The sequence below is a fragment of the Carcharhinus amblyrhynchos genome, chromosome 2, assembly GCF_965287045.1.
Source record: "Carcharhinus amblyrhynchos chromosome 2, sCarAmb.v2.hapA, whole genome shotgun sequence".
Taxonomy (NCBI): Eukaryota; Metazoa; Chordata; class Chondrichthyes; order Carcharhiniformes; family Carcharhinidae; genus Carcharhinus; species Carcharhinus amblyrhynchos.
In genome coordinates, this window is record NC_137325.1 from 42,054,971 (window position 1) to 42,069,526 (window position 14,556).

A 14,556-nucleotide genomic window follows, 5' to 3' on the forward strand; every position below is an offset into this window, starting at 1 on the left:
AAGTACTAACATTACTGTAATCCTGTGCACATACATACAAATGCCTTCTACAACACAAACACTTCTTTTCCCTATATGTAATTGCTACTCCCTTTCAGTATTTAGGACAGGAGATCCTGGATTCACTGGGTTACCAGGAGTATGTTATATGGTGAAGACTCCATATGGTTTGATAAATCACTGAATAAAAAGTGTGAGAGTATTGTAATGAGATCCTTGTGACTTTTCTTTAAAATTGCATTGGCTGTAGATAGGAGAGGAATTTGAAATGAAGGCACACTGGGTAGAAGTTGGAGATAAATACAACTTCAGGTACTGTGAATGTAATCTGGCCAATTGTTTTCCCTACTCCTTGAAAAGTATTATCTGCAAAATCAATCAGAACGATTACCGGTGGCACAGTGGTTTGCACTGCTACCTCACAGCACCTGGGATTCAGGTTCAATTCCAGCCTCCGGTCACTATCTGTGTGGAATTTGTGCTCCCTCCCCATGTTTGCGTGTGCTTCTTCCAGGTGCTTTGGTTTCCTTCCACAGTCCAAAGATGTGCAGATTAAGTTGATTGGCCACTGCTAAATTGACCCCAGTGCAGAGGGATTAGCAGGGTAAATGTGTGAGGTTACGGGAATAGGGTCTGAGTGGGATTGTTGTCAGCGCAGGCTCGATGGGCTAAGTGGCTTCCTTCTGTACTGTAGGCATTCTATGATTACTTCTTTTTTTCTGCTTTTGAAGACTTCAACCAGCAGTTTACATTTTCAGATGACTTTGCAAGTTGAACAATCCAGTGCTTTGACATGCAGTAGTCTATCTCACTACTTTTAAAAGAAAAACTACAAATTTGAAGCCTGAGTAGATTCCTGATTTGCGGATACTATCAAACAAAAGGAAAATAAGATATAACACATTGAGTAGACTAATTGTTTTGTACACTGGTGATAATCAGTACCTAAAAGTTTGCCCTTCATATATGTGTAGTATCTGATAATATGCTAAACTTGAATACCGATGTACATTTGACAGCACCTTCTGGTTTGGAAAGTCTGGCTACAAGTGAATCATTGGTAATGTTCTGAATACGATATATGTACTGCTTCAATAAAAGTATTGGTGGACAAGTGTTAAATCCTTTTTTTTGTGTTTATAACCTTAATGTGTGCTGCATTTGGTAACCATCATAATCGAATGGAACTGTAATGAATTGGTAATTAATGTATGATTTTGCTAATACCGTCTCTTTTCAATAGGTTGGAAGAAAAGCACGAGACTGGATGAAAGGTACGTACCATATTAAACTCTACATGCTTTGAATTGACTGCATTTTAAATCTGCTTCATTTTTTCTTATTTTTAAATGAAGTGCAGTTATCCTATTAATGGTGTCTTCCAAATAATGGTGCTTCTCTTTCATTCCTCCTTTTTGACACTGATTAGGAAAAGGAAATGTGCCTTAAGTAATAAAAACATTAAGATAGGAGGAGAATACTGCTCTATAGATTCGCAAATCATTAAAGTTTGGCAGCACAGCTAGATACGGATTGGAAGGTAAATGCCGATCTAGCTGGTAGATCTGTTTGTTGTATTTTCTATATATTCTGATGTATCATTTTCAAGGACGCAAATGAGTTTTTTCATCTGGAGAATACAAAAGCAAGGAGGTAGCAGCCCACAGTTGGAGAACTGTGCATAGTTTTAGATTTCTAAATACAGTGTCAAAGGCACAGGATGGGATTTTCTAGTCTCATCTGTCCCAAGACCAGAAATTTCCATCCAAGGTCAACAGACCTTTCAATGGTCCGCCAAAGTTTCTATCCTGTCTGCGATGCTTCCTATAGTGGGCCGAATGGAAAATTTAGCCCGCAGTGCACCAGGAAATATTATCTGTGGAGTTAAGACAAAGTCTTGAGTATTAGATTTTTCTACTGTAATTAGTAAGAGAATGTCATCATTATTATGCTTTTTGGGCTGGTTTTATTAAGCTGCTATGTGGAGCCAAATTTAAAGTAATTATTAAGTGATTGAAAGGGGAGGAAATATTTCTTTCCTGAGGGGGTTGTGGAGTTCTGTCACACATCATTGTTGAGAAAAATTTGGTAGGCCAACATTTTCCTTCAGATCCAAGTTGGTTTTAGGAAGGATAGAGGAAAAGGAGATGGTTGCTGATCTTAGTTGAGAATGAAATCAATGCAAGAGGATATTGGCTCAGAAAACCTCAATGTAGAATTAGTCTGTGTGGAGTTAAGAAACAACAAAGGGCAAAAACATCAATGGGAGTTGTGCATAGGTCTCCAAACAGTAGTGGTAATGTAGGGGATGGTATTAAATAGGAAATTAGAGATGCATGTAAAAAGTGTGCTACAGTAATCATGGCTGACTTTAAGTTACATATAGATTAAGCAAACCAAATAAGCAACAATACTGTGGCAGATGAATCCCTGCTTTTGTAAAAGATGGTGTTTTAGATGAGCATGTCAAGGAATCAGTTAGGCAACATATTACCCCTGATTTGGTATCATGCAGTGAAAAGGGGTTAATTAATAATCTTGTGGGGTTCTTTAGGGAACGATGACCATAACGTGATAGTTTTTCATTAGGATGCAAAGTGAAGAAGCCTGATCCACTTTAGACAGAGAAACAGAATGGCAGAAGATGTGAGATTAGGTAGATTGGCCATGCAAAATTGCTTCTTAATGTCAGGAAGTTCAGCAGAGTAAATGTGGGGTTATGGGATAGGGCCTAGGCGAGATTGTTGTTGGTGCAGACTCAATGGCCTGAATAGGGATTCTATTTAAATGGTGTAAAAACAGAAAATAGTGGAAAAACTCAGCAAGTCTGGCAGTATCTGTGGAAAGATAAATGGAGTTAATGTTTTGAGTCCGTATAATTCTTCAATTATTTTATTATTTAAATGGTGATGGATTGAGAAATGTTGACATGTAAAGAGGGTGTCAGCATGGTGTACAGTGGTTAGCACTGCTGCCTCACAGTGCCAGGGACCCGGGTTCGATTCCCAGCTTTTGTTGCTGTCTCGGTGCTCTGGTTTCCTCTCATGGTCCGAAAGACATGCTGGTTAGGTGCATTGGCCATGTTAACTTCTCCCTTGGTGTATCTGAACAGGTGCCGGAGAGTGGTGATTAGGGGATTTTGACAGTAACTTCATTGTAATGTTAATATAAGCCTAATAAATAAATTTAAATTTGTACACCAGTCACTGAAAGCAAACAAGCTTGCAGATACACCAAACAAATGCTATGTTGGCCTTTATTGCAAGAGAATTTGAGTACACCAGTACGGATGATTTACTGCAAGTTTACAGGGCCTTGGTGAGATTACACATGCGATGGGATGTTATGGTCTTGTTTGTCCCTATACCATAAAATCCTGCCTGAGGTCAATGGACCTTTCCATGATCCACCCCTTGCCTGCTCCGATTCCCATGGTGGGCAGGATAGTAAAATTCTGGCCATGGTGTCTTGTGTGCAGATTTTGTTTCCTTTTCTAAGAAAATATATACTTGCCATTGAGTGTTACAATCCCATTCAATGTTATCCTTAACTTCCTTGATTTAAATAATTCCCAGAATAGAACCCTGGCTCAAAGGACCAAGGCTGAAATTTTACCATCTTGCAGTCACAGGAATTGGAGAGTGGAAATGTCCATTGACCTCAGGCGGGATTTTACGGTTTCAGTACAAATCCTGTTTTTTTCGAAAATGTGAATGAACAGGACTGCCAAATGGCTTTTAACAACAGCAGTTAGTGCAGCTCCATTGCAGCTTGCATGCAAGAAGATGTAGCCAAGTTAAGGTCATAGCTGAGCACTGCTATTCGTGCATGTGGAAGCTGCATCGGATCCTATGTCTTCATAGGAGTCTTCATAGGAGATAGCGTAGGTCTACATCTTTCTGCTGATTGTAAAGAACTGTTTTCTTTGTTTCAGTCGTTGTAAAGTAGATGTCCTGAAGTATCAAGAAGTGGTTGGTTACAGCTGTAAAGATGCCACCAATCAGACCAAGCATTGTGTATACTTGTTTGACATTGCATTGCATGAGAGTATGACATAATGTGCCGTGCTTCTGAAGACAAATCCAGTTTAATCAATCGTCGAGCATTTGAATATTGTAGATCTTATTATGCAACTTCCTTTTGGGAAAATGATACCACTAGATGAATTAATTTCATGTTTGCTGATATAGGTTTGCATATGTTGATGGTAGGGCGCGTATCATTCATTGGGCAGGCAGACTTGGCTAGCATTCCTCTATAGACCCCACTTCTAAACACTTCAGCTTAGATGTGTATGTTAGGTGGATGAGCCATAGTAAATACAAAGGGCTATGGGTGGGGAGATGGGCTTGGGCAAGATGCCCTTTCGTAGACTCGATGCAGCCAAAATGGCCTCCTTCGGCATGGTTAGAAGTCTCCAATAAGTGATGGTAAATAGAGCTGAAAAAAGGCATCTGGCATAAAGCTCATGAAAGCTACAAAGCCAACAGGGGGACTGCCAACTGAGAGTTCCATTCCTAGCAACTCTGCATCCAGGTTTCACAGATATCTTTCAAACCTGCTGTTTGTAATGCTGTCTTGCCCCAACTTCAGAACAGAGTGGAGGGTTTCCATGCCCCATTATGAATTAAGAATAAAACTTGTCTTCTTAAATTTCTGACACAGGCCTTGGACCAGCGGCAAAGTGAAGTAGTAATCAGATGGAGCTGATTCCCACACAGATTTTATGCTCACAACAGGCTGCTGCAAATGAAATAAATGTGGACAAGCCGTAGCAGATAAAGTTTTGACTAAGTTTATCTGATAAAGAAAGTGATAGTTTGTTGAATAACAGTAATAATATTGTTAAATATTGTGTATTGTATGTAGGGGAATATTATTAGGGGTTGAATCACAACAGATGAGCACTTCCTCCGCTCCAGGGAAGTTGATAAGGAGGATGTGCTAGATATTCTTGGGGGTTTGAAAATAGATAAGTCCCCTGGGCCGGACGGGATTTACCCTGGGATTCTCTGGGAGGCAAGAGAGGCGATTGCAGAGCCTCTGGCTCTAATCTTCAGGTCGTCGTTGGTCACAGGTATAGTGCCAGAAGACTGGAGGATAGCGAATATTGTCCCATTGTTTAAGAAGGGGAACAGAGACTTCCCCGGGAATTATAGACTGGTGAGTCTTACTTCTGTTGCGGGCAAAGTTTTAGAAAAAATTATTAGGGATAGGATTTATAGTTATTTAGAGAGTAATGAATTGATTGGAGATAGTCAGCATGGTTTTGTGAAGGGTAGGTTGTGCCTTACTAACCTTATTGAGTTTTTTGAGAAAGTGACCAAAGAGGTGGATGGGGGTAAGGCAGTTGACGTGGTATATATGGACTTTAGTAAGGCGTTTGATAAGGTTCACCATGGAAGGCTTCTGCAGAAAATGCAGATGTATGGGATTGAGGGTGATTTAGTTAATTGGATCAGGAATTGGCTAGCAGATAGGAGACAGAGGGTGGTGCTTGACGGTAAGTATTCGTCATGGAGTTCAGTTACAAGTGGTGTGCCTCAGGGATCTGTTTTGGGGCCACTGCTGTTTGTAATTTTTATAAATGATCTGGATGAGGGTATAGTTGGGTGAATCAGTAAATTTGCTGATGACACCAAAGTTGGAGGAGTGGGAGATAGTGAAGAGGGGTGTCATAATTTACAGAGAGACTTGGACAAGTTGCAGAGCTGGGCCGAGAGGTGGCAGATGGAGTTTAATGCGGAAAAGTGTGAGGTAATTCACTTTGGCAGGAATAACAGATGTGTAGAGTATAGGGCTAATGGTAGGACTCTGAATAGTGTTGATGAACAGAGGGATCTAGGTGTATGTGTACATAGACCCCTGAAACTTGGAAATCAAGTAGATAAGGTTGTTAGGAAGGCATACGGTGTTTTGGCGTTTATTGGTAGGGGGATTGAATTTAGGAGTCGCAACGTCATGTTGCAACTGTACAAAACTCTGGTGCGTCCGCACTTGGAGTATTGTGTGCAGTTCTGGTCCCCAATTATAGGAAGGACGTGGAGGCATTGGAGAGGGTGCAGAGGAGATTTACCAGGATGTTGCCTGGTATGGAGGGAAGGTGCTATGAGGAGAGACTGAGGGATTTGAGGTTGTTTTCGTTAGAAAGAAGGCGGCTAAGAGGGGATCTTATTGAAACATACAAGATGATTAGAGGTTTAGATAAGGTGGACAGTGATAGCCTTTTTCCTCGGATGGAGAAAGCTAGCACGAGGGGGCATGGCTTTAAATTAAGGGTTGGTAGTTATAGGACGGATGTCAGAGGTAGGTTCTTTACCCAGAGGGTGGTGAGGGAATGGAATGCCCTGCCTGCTGCAGTTGTAAATGCGCCTAGCTTGGGGGCGTTTAAGAGATCCGTGGATAGGTTTATGGATGGAAAGGGATTGGTTTAGGTTAGAGGGTCATTGCTTTTTTAATTGGTCGGCGCAACATCGTGGGCCGAAGGGCCTGTTCTGCGCTGTAATATTGTATGTTCTATGTTAGATCCATAGCAGACGCCATCTCCCTGGCTCTGCACTGGACCCTGGAAAACCTAGATAAGAAAGACATGTATGTCAAACTCCTGTTTATTGACCAGAGCTCAGCCTTCAACACCATCATTCCTACGAAACTCATCTCTAAACTCCTTCGCCTGGGGCTCAGCTCCTTTATCTGCGACTGCATCCTGAATTTCCTAACTCATAGACCACAATCAGTAAGGATAGGCAACAACACCTCCTCCATGATCATTCTCAACACCAGTGCTCCACAAGGCTGTGTCCTCAGCCCCTTACAATACTCCTTATATGCCTATGACTGTGTTGCCAAATTCCCCTCCAACTCAATTTTCAAGTTTGCTGAATACACCATCATAGTGGGTCAGATCTCAAACAATGATGGGACGAAGTACAGGAATGAGATAGACAATCTGATGAACTGGTGCCGTAACAATAATCCCTCCCTCGATGTCAACAAAATGAAGGAGAAAATCATCGACTTCAGGAAGCGTAGTGGAGAACATGTTCCTGCCTGCATCAATGGGGACGAAGGAGAAAGGGTCGAGAGCACAAGTTCTTAGGTGTCCAGATCACCAACAACCTGTCCTAGTTCCCTCATACCAATACTATAGTTAAGAAAGCCCACCAACGCCTCTACTTTCTCAGAAGACTAAGGAAATTTGGCAGGTCTGTTACGACTCTTACCAGTGTTTACAGATGCTCCATAGAAAGCATTCTTTCTGGTTGTACTATAGCTTGATATGGCTCTTGCTTTATCCAGGACCGCAAGCAACTACAAAGAGTCGTGAATGAAGCCCAGTCCATCACGTAAACCGACCTCCCATCCAGTGAATCTATCTACATTTCTCGCTGTCTCAGAAAAAAAGCCAGCATAATTAAGGACCCCAAGTACCCTGGATATATCTTTTTCCCAATGGAAGAAGCTACAAAAGTCTGAGGTCACGTACCAGCCTACTTGAACAGCTTCTTCCCTGCTGCCATCAGACTTCAGAATGGACCTGCCTCGCACAAAGTTGATCTTTCTCTACATCCTAACTATGACTGTAACACTACATTCTGCACTCTCTCCTTTCCTTCTCTATGAACGGTATGCTTTGTATAGCATGCAAGAAACCATACTTTTCACTGTATACTAACATATGTTACAATGATAAATCAAATCAGATAGTTGATGTGAAGCAAACATTGACACAGATCTGATGGATCACGTGGCTTGCATTGGTGCTGTACCTTTTTTGTTATGGCCTGAATTTTGAACTTGGCAAAATGGGGCGCGATGTCATCAGAGGGCATCCCAATGTCATTGCGCTGCCTCATAATATCTCAGTCAGCAGGAGCATATGGAGGTTGGAAGTACATTTGCTGATGATCAGAGACCTAATTAAGCCCATTTAAACAGTGATTGTCTCTGATTTTGAATGGCCTCTGTTCTTTTTATGGTTGGTGCATGGACCAAGCGACTGTCACATTTTTCATCACTTCTAAATTCAGGTTTGATGCCAAAGAAGACTCCAGGGAGACGCAACTTGCGTACACCAGTGGATCTTTAGATCATACAAGCCTTGAACCTTTATGCCTGAGGTTCTTTTCAGGGGTCAGTGGGAGATCATGTTGAGTCTCACAATTGGCTGCCCACAGCTGCATCAAGCTGGTTACAGATGCAGTGTTCTGAAGAGTCAGCATCTTCATTCATTTCCTCTGAAGCCAGCCAGGCTGAGTGAGTTAGAGGCTTTGCAGCAATTCTAAGTTCTCCAAGGATCTGATTGACTGCATGCATGTTCCTAACAAGATGCCAATCAGGGAGCTTAGTGCCTTTGCCAATAGAAGCAGGTATAGAGGAGTTTACTTCCATAGCCCCTCGAGTGTGGTTTCCTAATTATTGTTGTTTGCAGGGCACTATGCAGTCTGACTCTGTCAAAGGGATACCCATTGAATGATAAAGACAGTGATCTGGATCCACAAGCATTGAGGATAACTCAAGTGCTGCATCTTGAGGAACCCCTGAGTGTGAAGCAAGATCCTAACGTGAGGCCCCTTAATGGAAACCAGGGCGGCTTTGATTCAGAAAACTTTCAGCTAGGCATCCAAATCAGGTGACGGCAAGGAGTACATCATAGAAATACGGAAAAGTTACAGCATAGAAGAAGGCCATTTGGTCATCTTGCCCACGCCAGCCTGAGGGCACCTAGGTGTCTTTCCTAATCCCACCTTGCTGCACCTGATGAAGTAATCCTGTTACCCTTAGGTCAAGGTCCCACTTCTGAAGTTTGCAGCCATTCCTCTGTTTCACACGTGACTCCCAGGCCTACTTCTTAATGAAAACATGAAGCACTTGCTGATGACACCAAGATTGGTGGAATGGCAAATTGCGCAGAGGGTGTGGAGAGTCTGCAGAAAAATCTAGATAGGCTGGGCAAATGGGCCAGGAACTGGCAAATGGAATTTAATGTTGGCAAATGTGAGGTTGTCCACTTTGGTAGGAATAATGGTAGGAAGGACTATTACTTACGGGGCGAAAAACTGCAGCATGCTACGGTGCAGAGGGACCTCGGGGTCCTTGTGCATAAGTCGCAAAAACCCAGCTTGCAGGTGCAGCAGGTGGTCAGGAAGGCGAATGGGATGCTGGCCTTCATAGCGAGGGGGATTGAATATAAAAGTACGGAGGTCTTGCTGCGGTTGTATAGGGCACTGGTGAGGCCGCAGCTAGAGTACTGTGTGCACTTTTGGTCGTCGCACTTACGCAAGGATATTTTGGCCTTGGAGGGAGTGCAGAGGAGGTTTACTAAGCTGATACCGGAGTTGAGGGGGTTGAACTATGAGGAGAGGCTGAATAAACTAGGCTTGTACTCGTTAGAGTTTAGAAGAATGAGGGGAGATCTCATTGAGACATATAAGATGATGAATGGGATGGATAGGATAGAGGTGGAGAGGCTCTTCCCGCTCAGAAAGGACAGTAGGACTAGAGGGCACAGCCTCAAGATAAAGGGGGGGGGGTGGTTTAGAACGGAGTTGAGGAGGAACTTCTTCACTCAAAGGGTGGTGAATCTCTGGAATTCTCTGCCCGTTGAAGTGGTGGAGGCTGCCTCGCTAAATATTTTTAAGATGCGGGTTGATAAGTTTTTGATAGGCAAGGGGATTAAGGGTTATGGGGAGAGGGCGGGAATGTGGAACTGAGACACGACAGATCAGCCATGATCTTATTGAATGGCGGGGCAGGCTTGAGGGGCTAGATGGTCTACTCCTGCTCCTATTTCTCATGTTCTTATGTTCACTCAATGGCCATTGTACAGCATGATACATTTTTATAGCCACACCATATATACAAATTAACCAGCACGTGTGTCAAGGAAACATACATCACCCATGAGAAGCCCTTTTGTGACCATGGTGACTTTATCTTTCGTTTACAAGTGCTATGTCATCATGCCCCTTTCATTGGCAGCTGGATTGGAGGAAAACACCTGACTATAATGTCCTTTCAGCCTTGCTGGGAATCCTGTGGCTGGTCAAGCCTGTGCAGGAGCCTCCAGGCAGGAGAATCTAGCACCATAGCTGGACACTCCTCAGTTGTCACAGTAACATCAGATGGGATGGTCACTTGAGAGGGATGGAGGAGCTACTACCATCACCCGGAGGTGCCCACTGATGCTAGTTGCAGCTTGTCTGCAACGTGAGTTTGGTTTGAATCTCGCTGCTCAGCATAGATGTTCACAGGCAGCTAGCAGAGTCACCAGATACCTCATCCATCTCTCATACTGGCAGTATTGAGGTTACTGTCAGTGTGTAGATTGCATGTCTGAATGCAAGCCCATGAAATGCTTCACCATGAGACTCGACACTCTGTCTGTGGAGGAGGCTGTGCATTCAGACTACGGGTCAACACAGAGCTCACACTCTGCATGGATGCCTTCAAGACTGAGACCATGGCAGGCGACTCCTTGGCGATCTCTGCCAGATCTTCCTACGCATCCTGCTGGACACTCCAGAAAATGGCAGGTATGTCACTAATGCCTTCCCACCTCCCGACACAGCCCTAAAGACTTGGTAAATTACTGCAAGTATTTCTGTCACAACTATAGTTTCTGCCAAGATGCAAACACTTTAGAACATCTTTATCCAACTTCTGTTTATTAGGTTAACAGCTTTACCAATTTAATGAAGGCTCAACTTCAAATTGCACAGCTGGAACAACTTACATTTGTATTGAGCTTTTACTTCAGTAAACCATTTCAAAGTGCTTCACAAGAGTGTCATCGAACAAATCTGATGCCAACCCACATAAGGAAATATTAGAACAGATGATCAAGCTCTCAGAAATAGGTCTTTTGCAGCTGCTTAAAAAAATGTTTAAAGGGAGGGGATTTCAAAGGACTGGGCCTAGTCAGCTGGAGGTATAGCTATCGAAAATGGAGCAGTGGAAAAAGAGGCTAAAACTAGAGGTGTTCCAAGATCTTGGGAAGGTTGTAGAGATGAGGAAAGTGTTAGATAGGGAGGGAAAGGCTATGGAGAGACTTGAAAAGAATTAGAGTTTTAAAATTGAGGTGCTGTCAGAACTAATATAGATCATAGAGCCCAGGAAGGGGATGCATGGTGTGATTTAGGATGAGATCAAGTTTTCGGTGTGTGCAAGTGGGAGAAGGCTGGCCCAATGTTGAATGGAACAGAGGCAGGGTTGAAATGGTTTAGGCAGCAGATAAACAGATATGGGGTGCAATCTTTCCGGCCTGCTGCATGTGAGACTTTCATGCTGGGTACAAGCTGGTCTCACGCCGAAAGCCATCTTCCTGGCCATGTTTCGCCCAGGAGAAGTCTAATATCACAATTTGCATGAAATTAAACATATAAAAGGTAAGAGAGAGACAAAAATAGATATTGGATCACTGGAAAATGAGGTTGGAGAAGTAATAATAGGAAACAAAGCAATGGCAGAGGAACTCTGCTTCAGTCTTCATGGTGGAAGACACCAGTGGGATTCCAGAGCTCCAGGAGAATCAGGGTGTGCGAGTGAGTGCAATGACTGTCACTAAGGAGAAAGTTGTGGGGAAACTGAAAGTCTGAGAGTGAATAAATCACCAGTGCCAGATGGACTACACCACAGGGTTCTAAAAGAGATCATTCTAAAGAGGAAATTGTGGAGGCATTTGAGGTGATCTTTCAGGAGGCAGGGAGGGTCCCAGAGGACTGGAAAATAGCTAATGTAACACCACTGTTTAAAAAGGGAGGGAGGCAGCAGATGGGAAATTAAAGGCCGGTTAGCCTGACTTCGGTCATTGGCAAGATTTTAGAATCCATTATTAAAGATGAGATTGCAGAGTACTTGGAAGTACTTGATCAAATAGGATGGAGTCAGCACGGCTTCATCAAGGGGAGGTTATGTCTGACAAATCTATTAGAATTCTTTTGAGGAGGTAACAAGGAAGTTAGATGAAGGAGAGCCAGTGGACGTGGTTTATTTAGATTTCCAGAAGGCCTTCAACAAGGTGTCGCATAGAAGACTGTTAACTAAGTTTTAAAAGCCCATGGTGTGAAGGGTAAGATCCTGGCATGGATACAGTGGTCTTTTTCAGGATGGCAGCTGGTGACTAGTGGTGTGCCTCGGGTTGATGCTGGGACCACAACTTTTCACAATATATATTAACAGTTTGGAAGAAGGAACTGTTGCTAAATTTGCAGATGATGTAAAGGTATGTAGACGAATAAGTAGTATTGAGGAAGCAGGGGGGCTGCAGAGGACTTGGACAGGTTAGGAGAGTAGGCAAAGAAGTGGCAGATGGAATACAATGTGGAAAAGTGTGAGGTTATGCACCTTGAAAGGAGGAATGGAGACATAGACTATTTTCTAAATCGGAAAAGATTAGTAAATCATTAACACAAAGGGGCTTGGGAGCCCTTGTTCAAGATTCTCTTAAGGATAACGTGCAGGTTCAGTTAGTAGTTAGGAAGGCAAAGGCATTTATATTGAGAGGGCTAGAATACAAGAGCAGAGAAGTACTTCTGAGGGTGTAGAAGGCTGTGGTCAGACCTCATTTGGGGTATTGTGAGCAGTTTTGGGCCTCATATCTAAGGAAGGATATGCTGGCCTTGTGAACATCCTCCGGACCCTTTCCAACAATGTCCCTGAAATGAAAAGTTTGTCGTACGAGGAACAGTTGAGGACTCTGGGTCTGTAATCGTTGGAATTTAGAAGCATGAGGGGAGATCTTATTGAAACTTACAGGATACAGTGAGGCCTGGGTAGAGTGGACATGGAGAGGATGTTTCCACTAGTAGGAAAAACTAGAACCAGAGGGCACAACCTCAGACTAAGGGGACGATCCTTTAAAACAGGGATGAGGAGAAATTTCTTCAGCAAGAGAGTGGTGAATCTGTGGAATTCTTTACCGCAGAAGGCTATGGAGGACAGGTCATTGAGTGTCTTTAAGATGGAGATAGATAGGTTCTTGATTGATGAGGGAATCAGGGTTATGGGGAAAAGACAGGACAACGGGGATGAGAAAAATATCAGCCATGATTGAATGGCGAAGCAGACTTGATGGGCCGAGTGGCCTAATTCTGCACTTATGTCTTATGATCTTAACGCATCCAGTATGGCTGTTTATGACCTTCTGGATCTCTCCTCCCTCATTAGTGAGAGGTCTCGCAAAAGAGAATCACTCATGGTCCCCACCAACAGGGATCTGATATGGTGCCCACACCATAGGTATTGGAGGCCGTTGAAGCCCCGAGGTGGTCAGGGGCAGGGCCTGGCACTGCCCACTGGGCAACCTGGCACTGCCCACTGGGCACCATAATGCCATAGGAATGGGACTTAAGTGGGATTGGAAGGGGGAGCAATGGGGAAAGCTTTGCAGTGGGGGATCTCTGTGGGGGGGGAAGCAGGGAGGGCATGCAAGGAATTATTGACAATGGAGGGAACATGTTGGGCGTACAGGGAGAGAGTGATTGACAAAGGGGTGGGCTGTGGAGGAGCTGAGATGGGGTCTCCTTGGGAGGATCCCAATGCTGGCAACCTGTGATTGTCATTGGGGTGGGGGTGGAGATTACACTGCAGCTGATGATGGGGGAGGGGCTGATTGTCACAGGATTTCTCCCAGTGCATCGGGAGATTGGGGCACCTGAGCGATGGCACCCCGAGAATCTAAAGCTGGTGTCCCCAGCGAGCTTAGGCTCTGCCCCATCATACCAACTTCTGACGGCCAAATAAATTGAGTGTAGGAAAGTTGGCTGGGGGGGGGAGGGGTCATTTCCGATGCGGGGTGGCGGGGGAATTGCTGGGGGGGGGGTGGGTGGGGTGGTGCGTGGTGGTTCCGATGCGAGGTGGGGGGGGGGGGTGGTTTGCCGGGGTGGGTATACCAGTGCACAGAGTGGACACCCCTAATCTATCTCTTTGCTTGCTCTGAAAATCAATTCAAATCGAATCCAATTCATGTTCCCCACAAAAGCAACATACGAGATCCAAGCTGACAACAATAGGCATTATGACTGGTCTCATGCTTGATCTTAGTTGTGCTTGATAATGTTGTCACTTGTTGCAAACTTAGTTGATGCGTCGGCGCTTGTTGATGCCTTGCTTGTTAGTGATATTGCTGGTGTTAATGATCTTTTTAATTTCCCAGTTACGGTGTAGATCAAAAATGGATGCTGTCACTTCACATTTGCTCACTGTTTTCAGTTTCAATGAATGACTTTTGAAGTCTTAGCTTCACCAAGAAACTTTGCTGGATTCCAGATTTTCATGATTGGATCCTGTATATGTAAAGTTTGTCCTCAAAACAAATCCAGCAAGGATTTGGCATGTGTGGACTGTTGACCTCCTTCTACCTGTGCATTAGTAAGTTATTGTCTTCCTCCTTGTTATGAGGGTATGTCTTCCTGCCATTAAGCAGCCTTGTAAGTCTTGGGAGGTATAGCTTAGACTGACAAGTGCAGTAATGTTTGGGTTTCCCTGTTTCTCTTGGCATTTTGAGGCTTCTCATGACCATTCTGATGTGCCTTTCTATAAAGCAGATTTTGGTTA

At 43.8% G+C, this 14,556-nt stretch overlaps 1 protein-coding gene across 2 annotated transcripts in view; it reads left to right on the top strand.

The window, feature by feature from the left end:
- retreg1 (reticulophagy regulator 1) overlaps positions 1–14,556 on the top strand; it is a 129,225-nt gene that overhangs the window by 12,160 nt on the left and 102,509 nt on the right. For both annotated transcript variants that reach the window (XM_080204985.1, XM_080204995.1), the window contains exon 3: positions 1,244–1,274. In XM_080204985.1, coding sequence (XP_080061111.1) covers positions 1,244–1,274 — 31 coding nt within the window. The remainder of the gene's footprint in view (positions 1–1,243; positions 1,275–14,556) is intronic.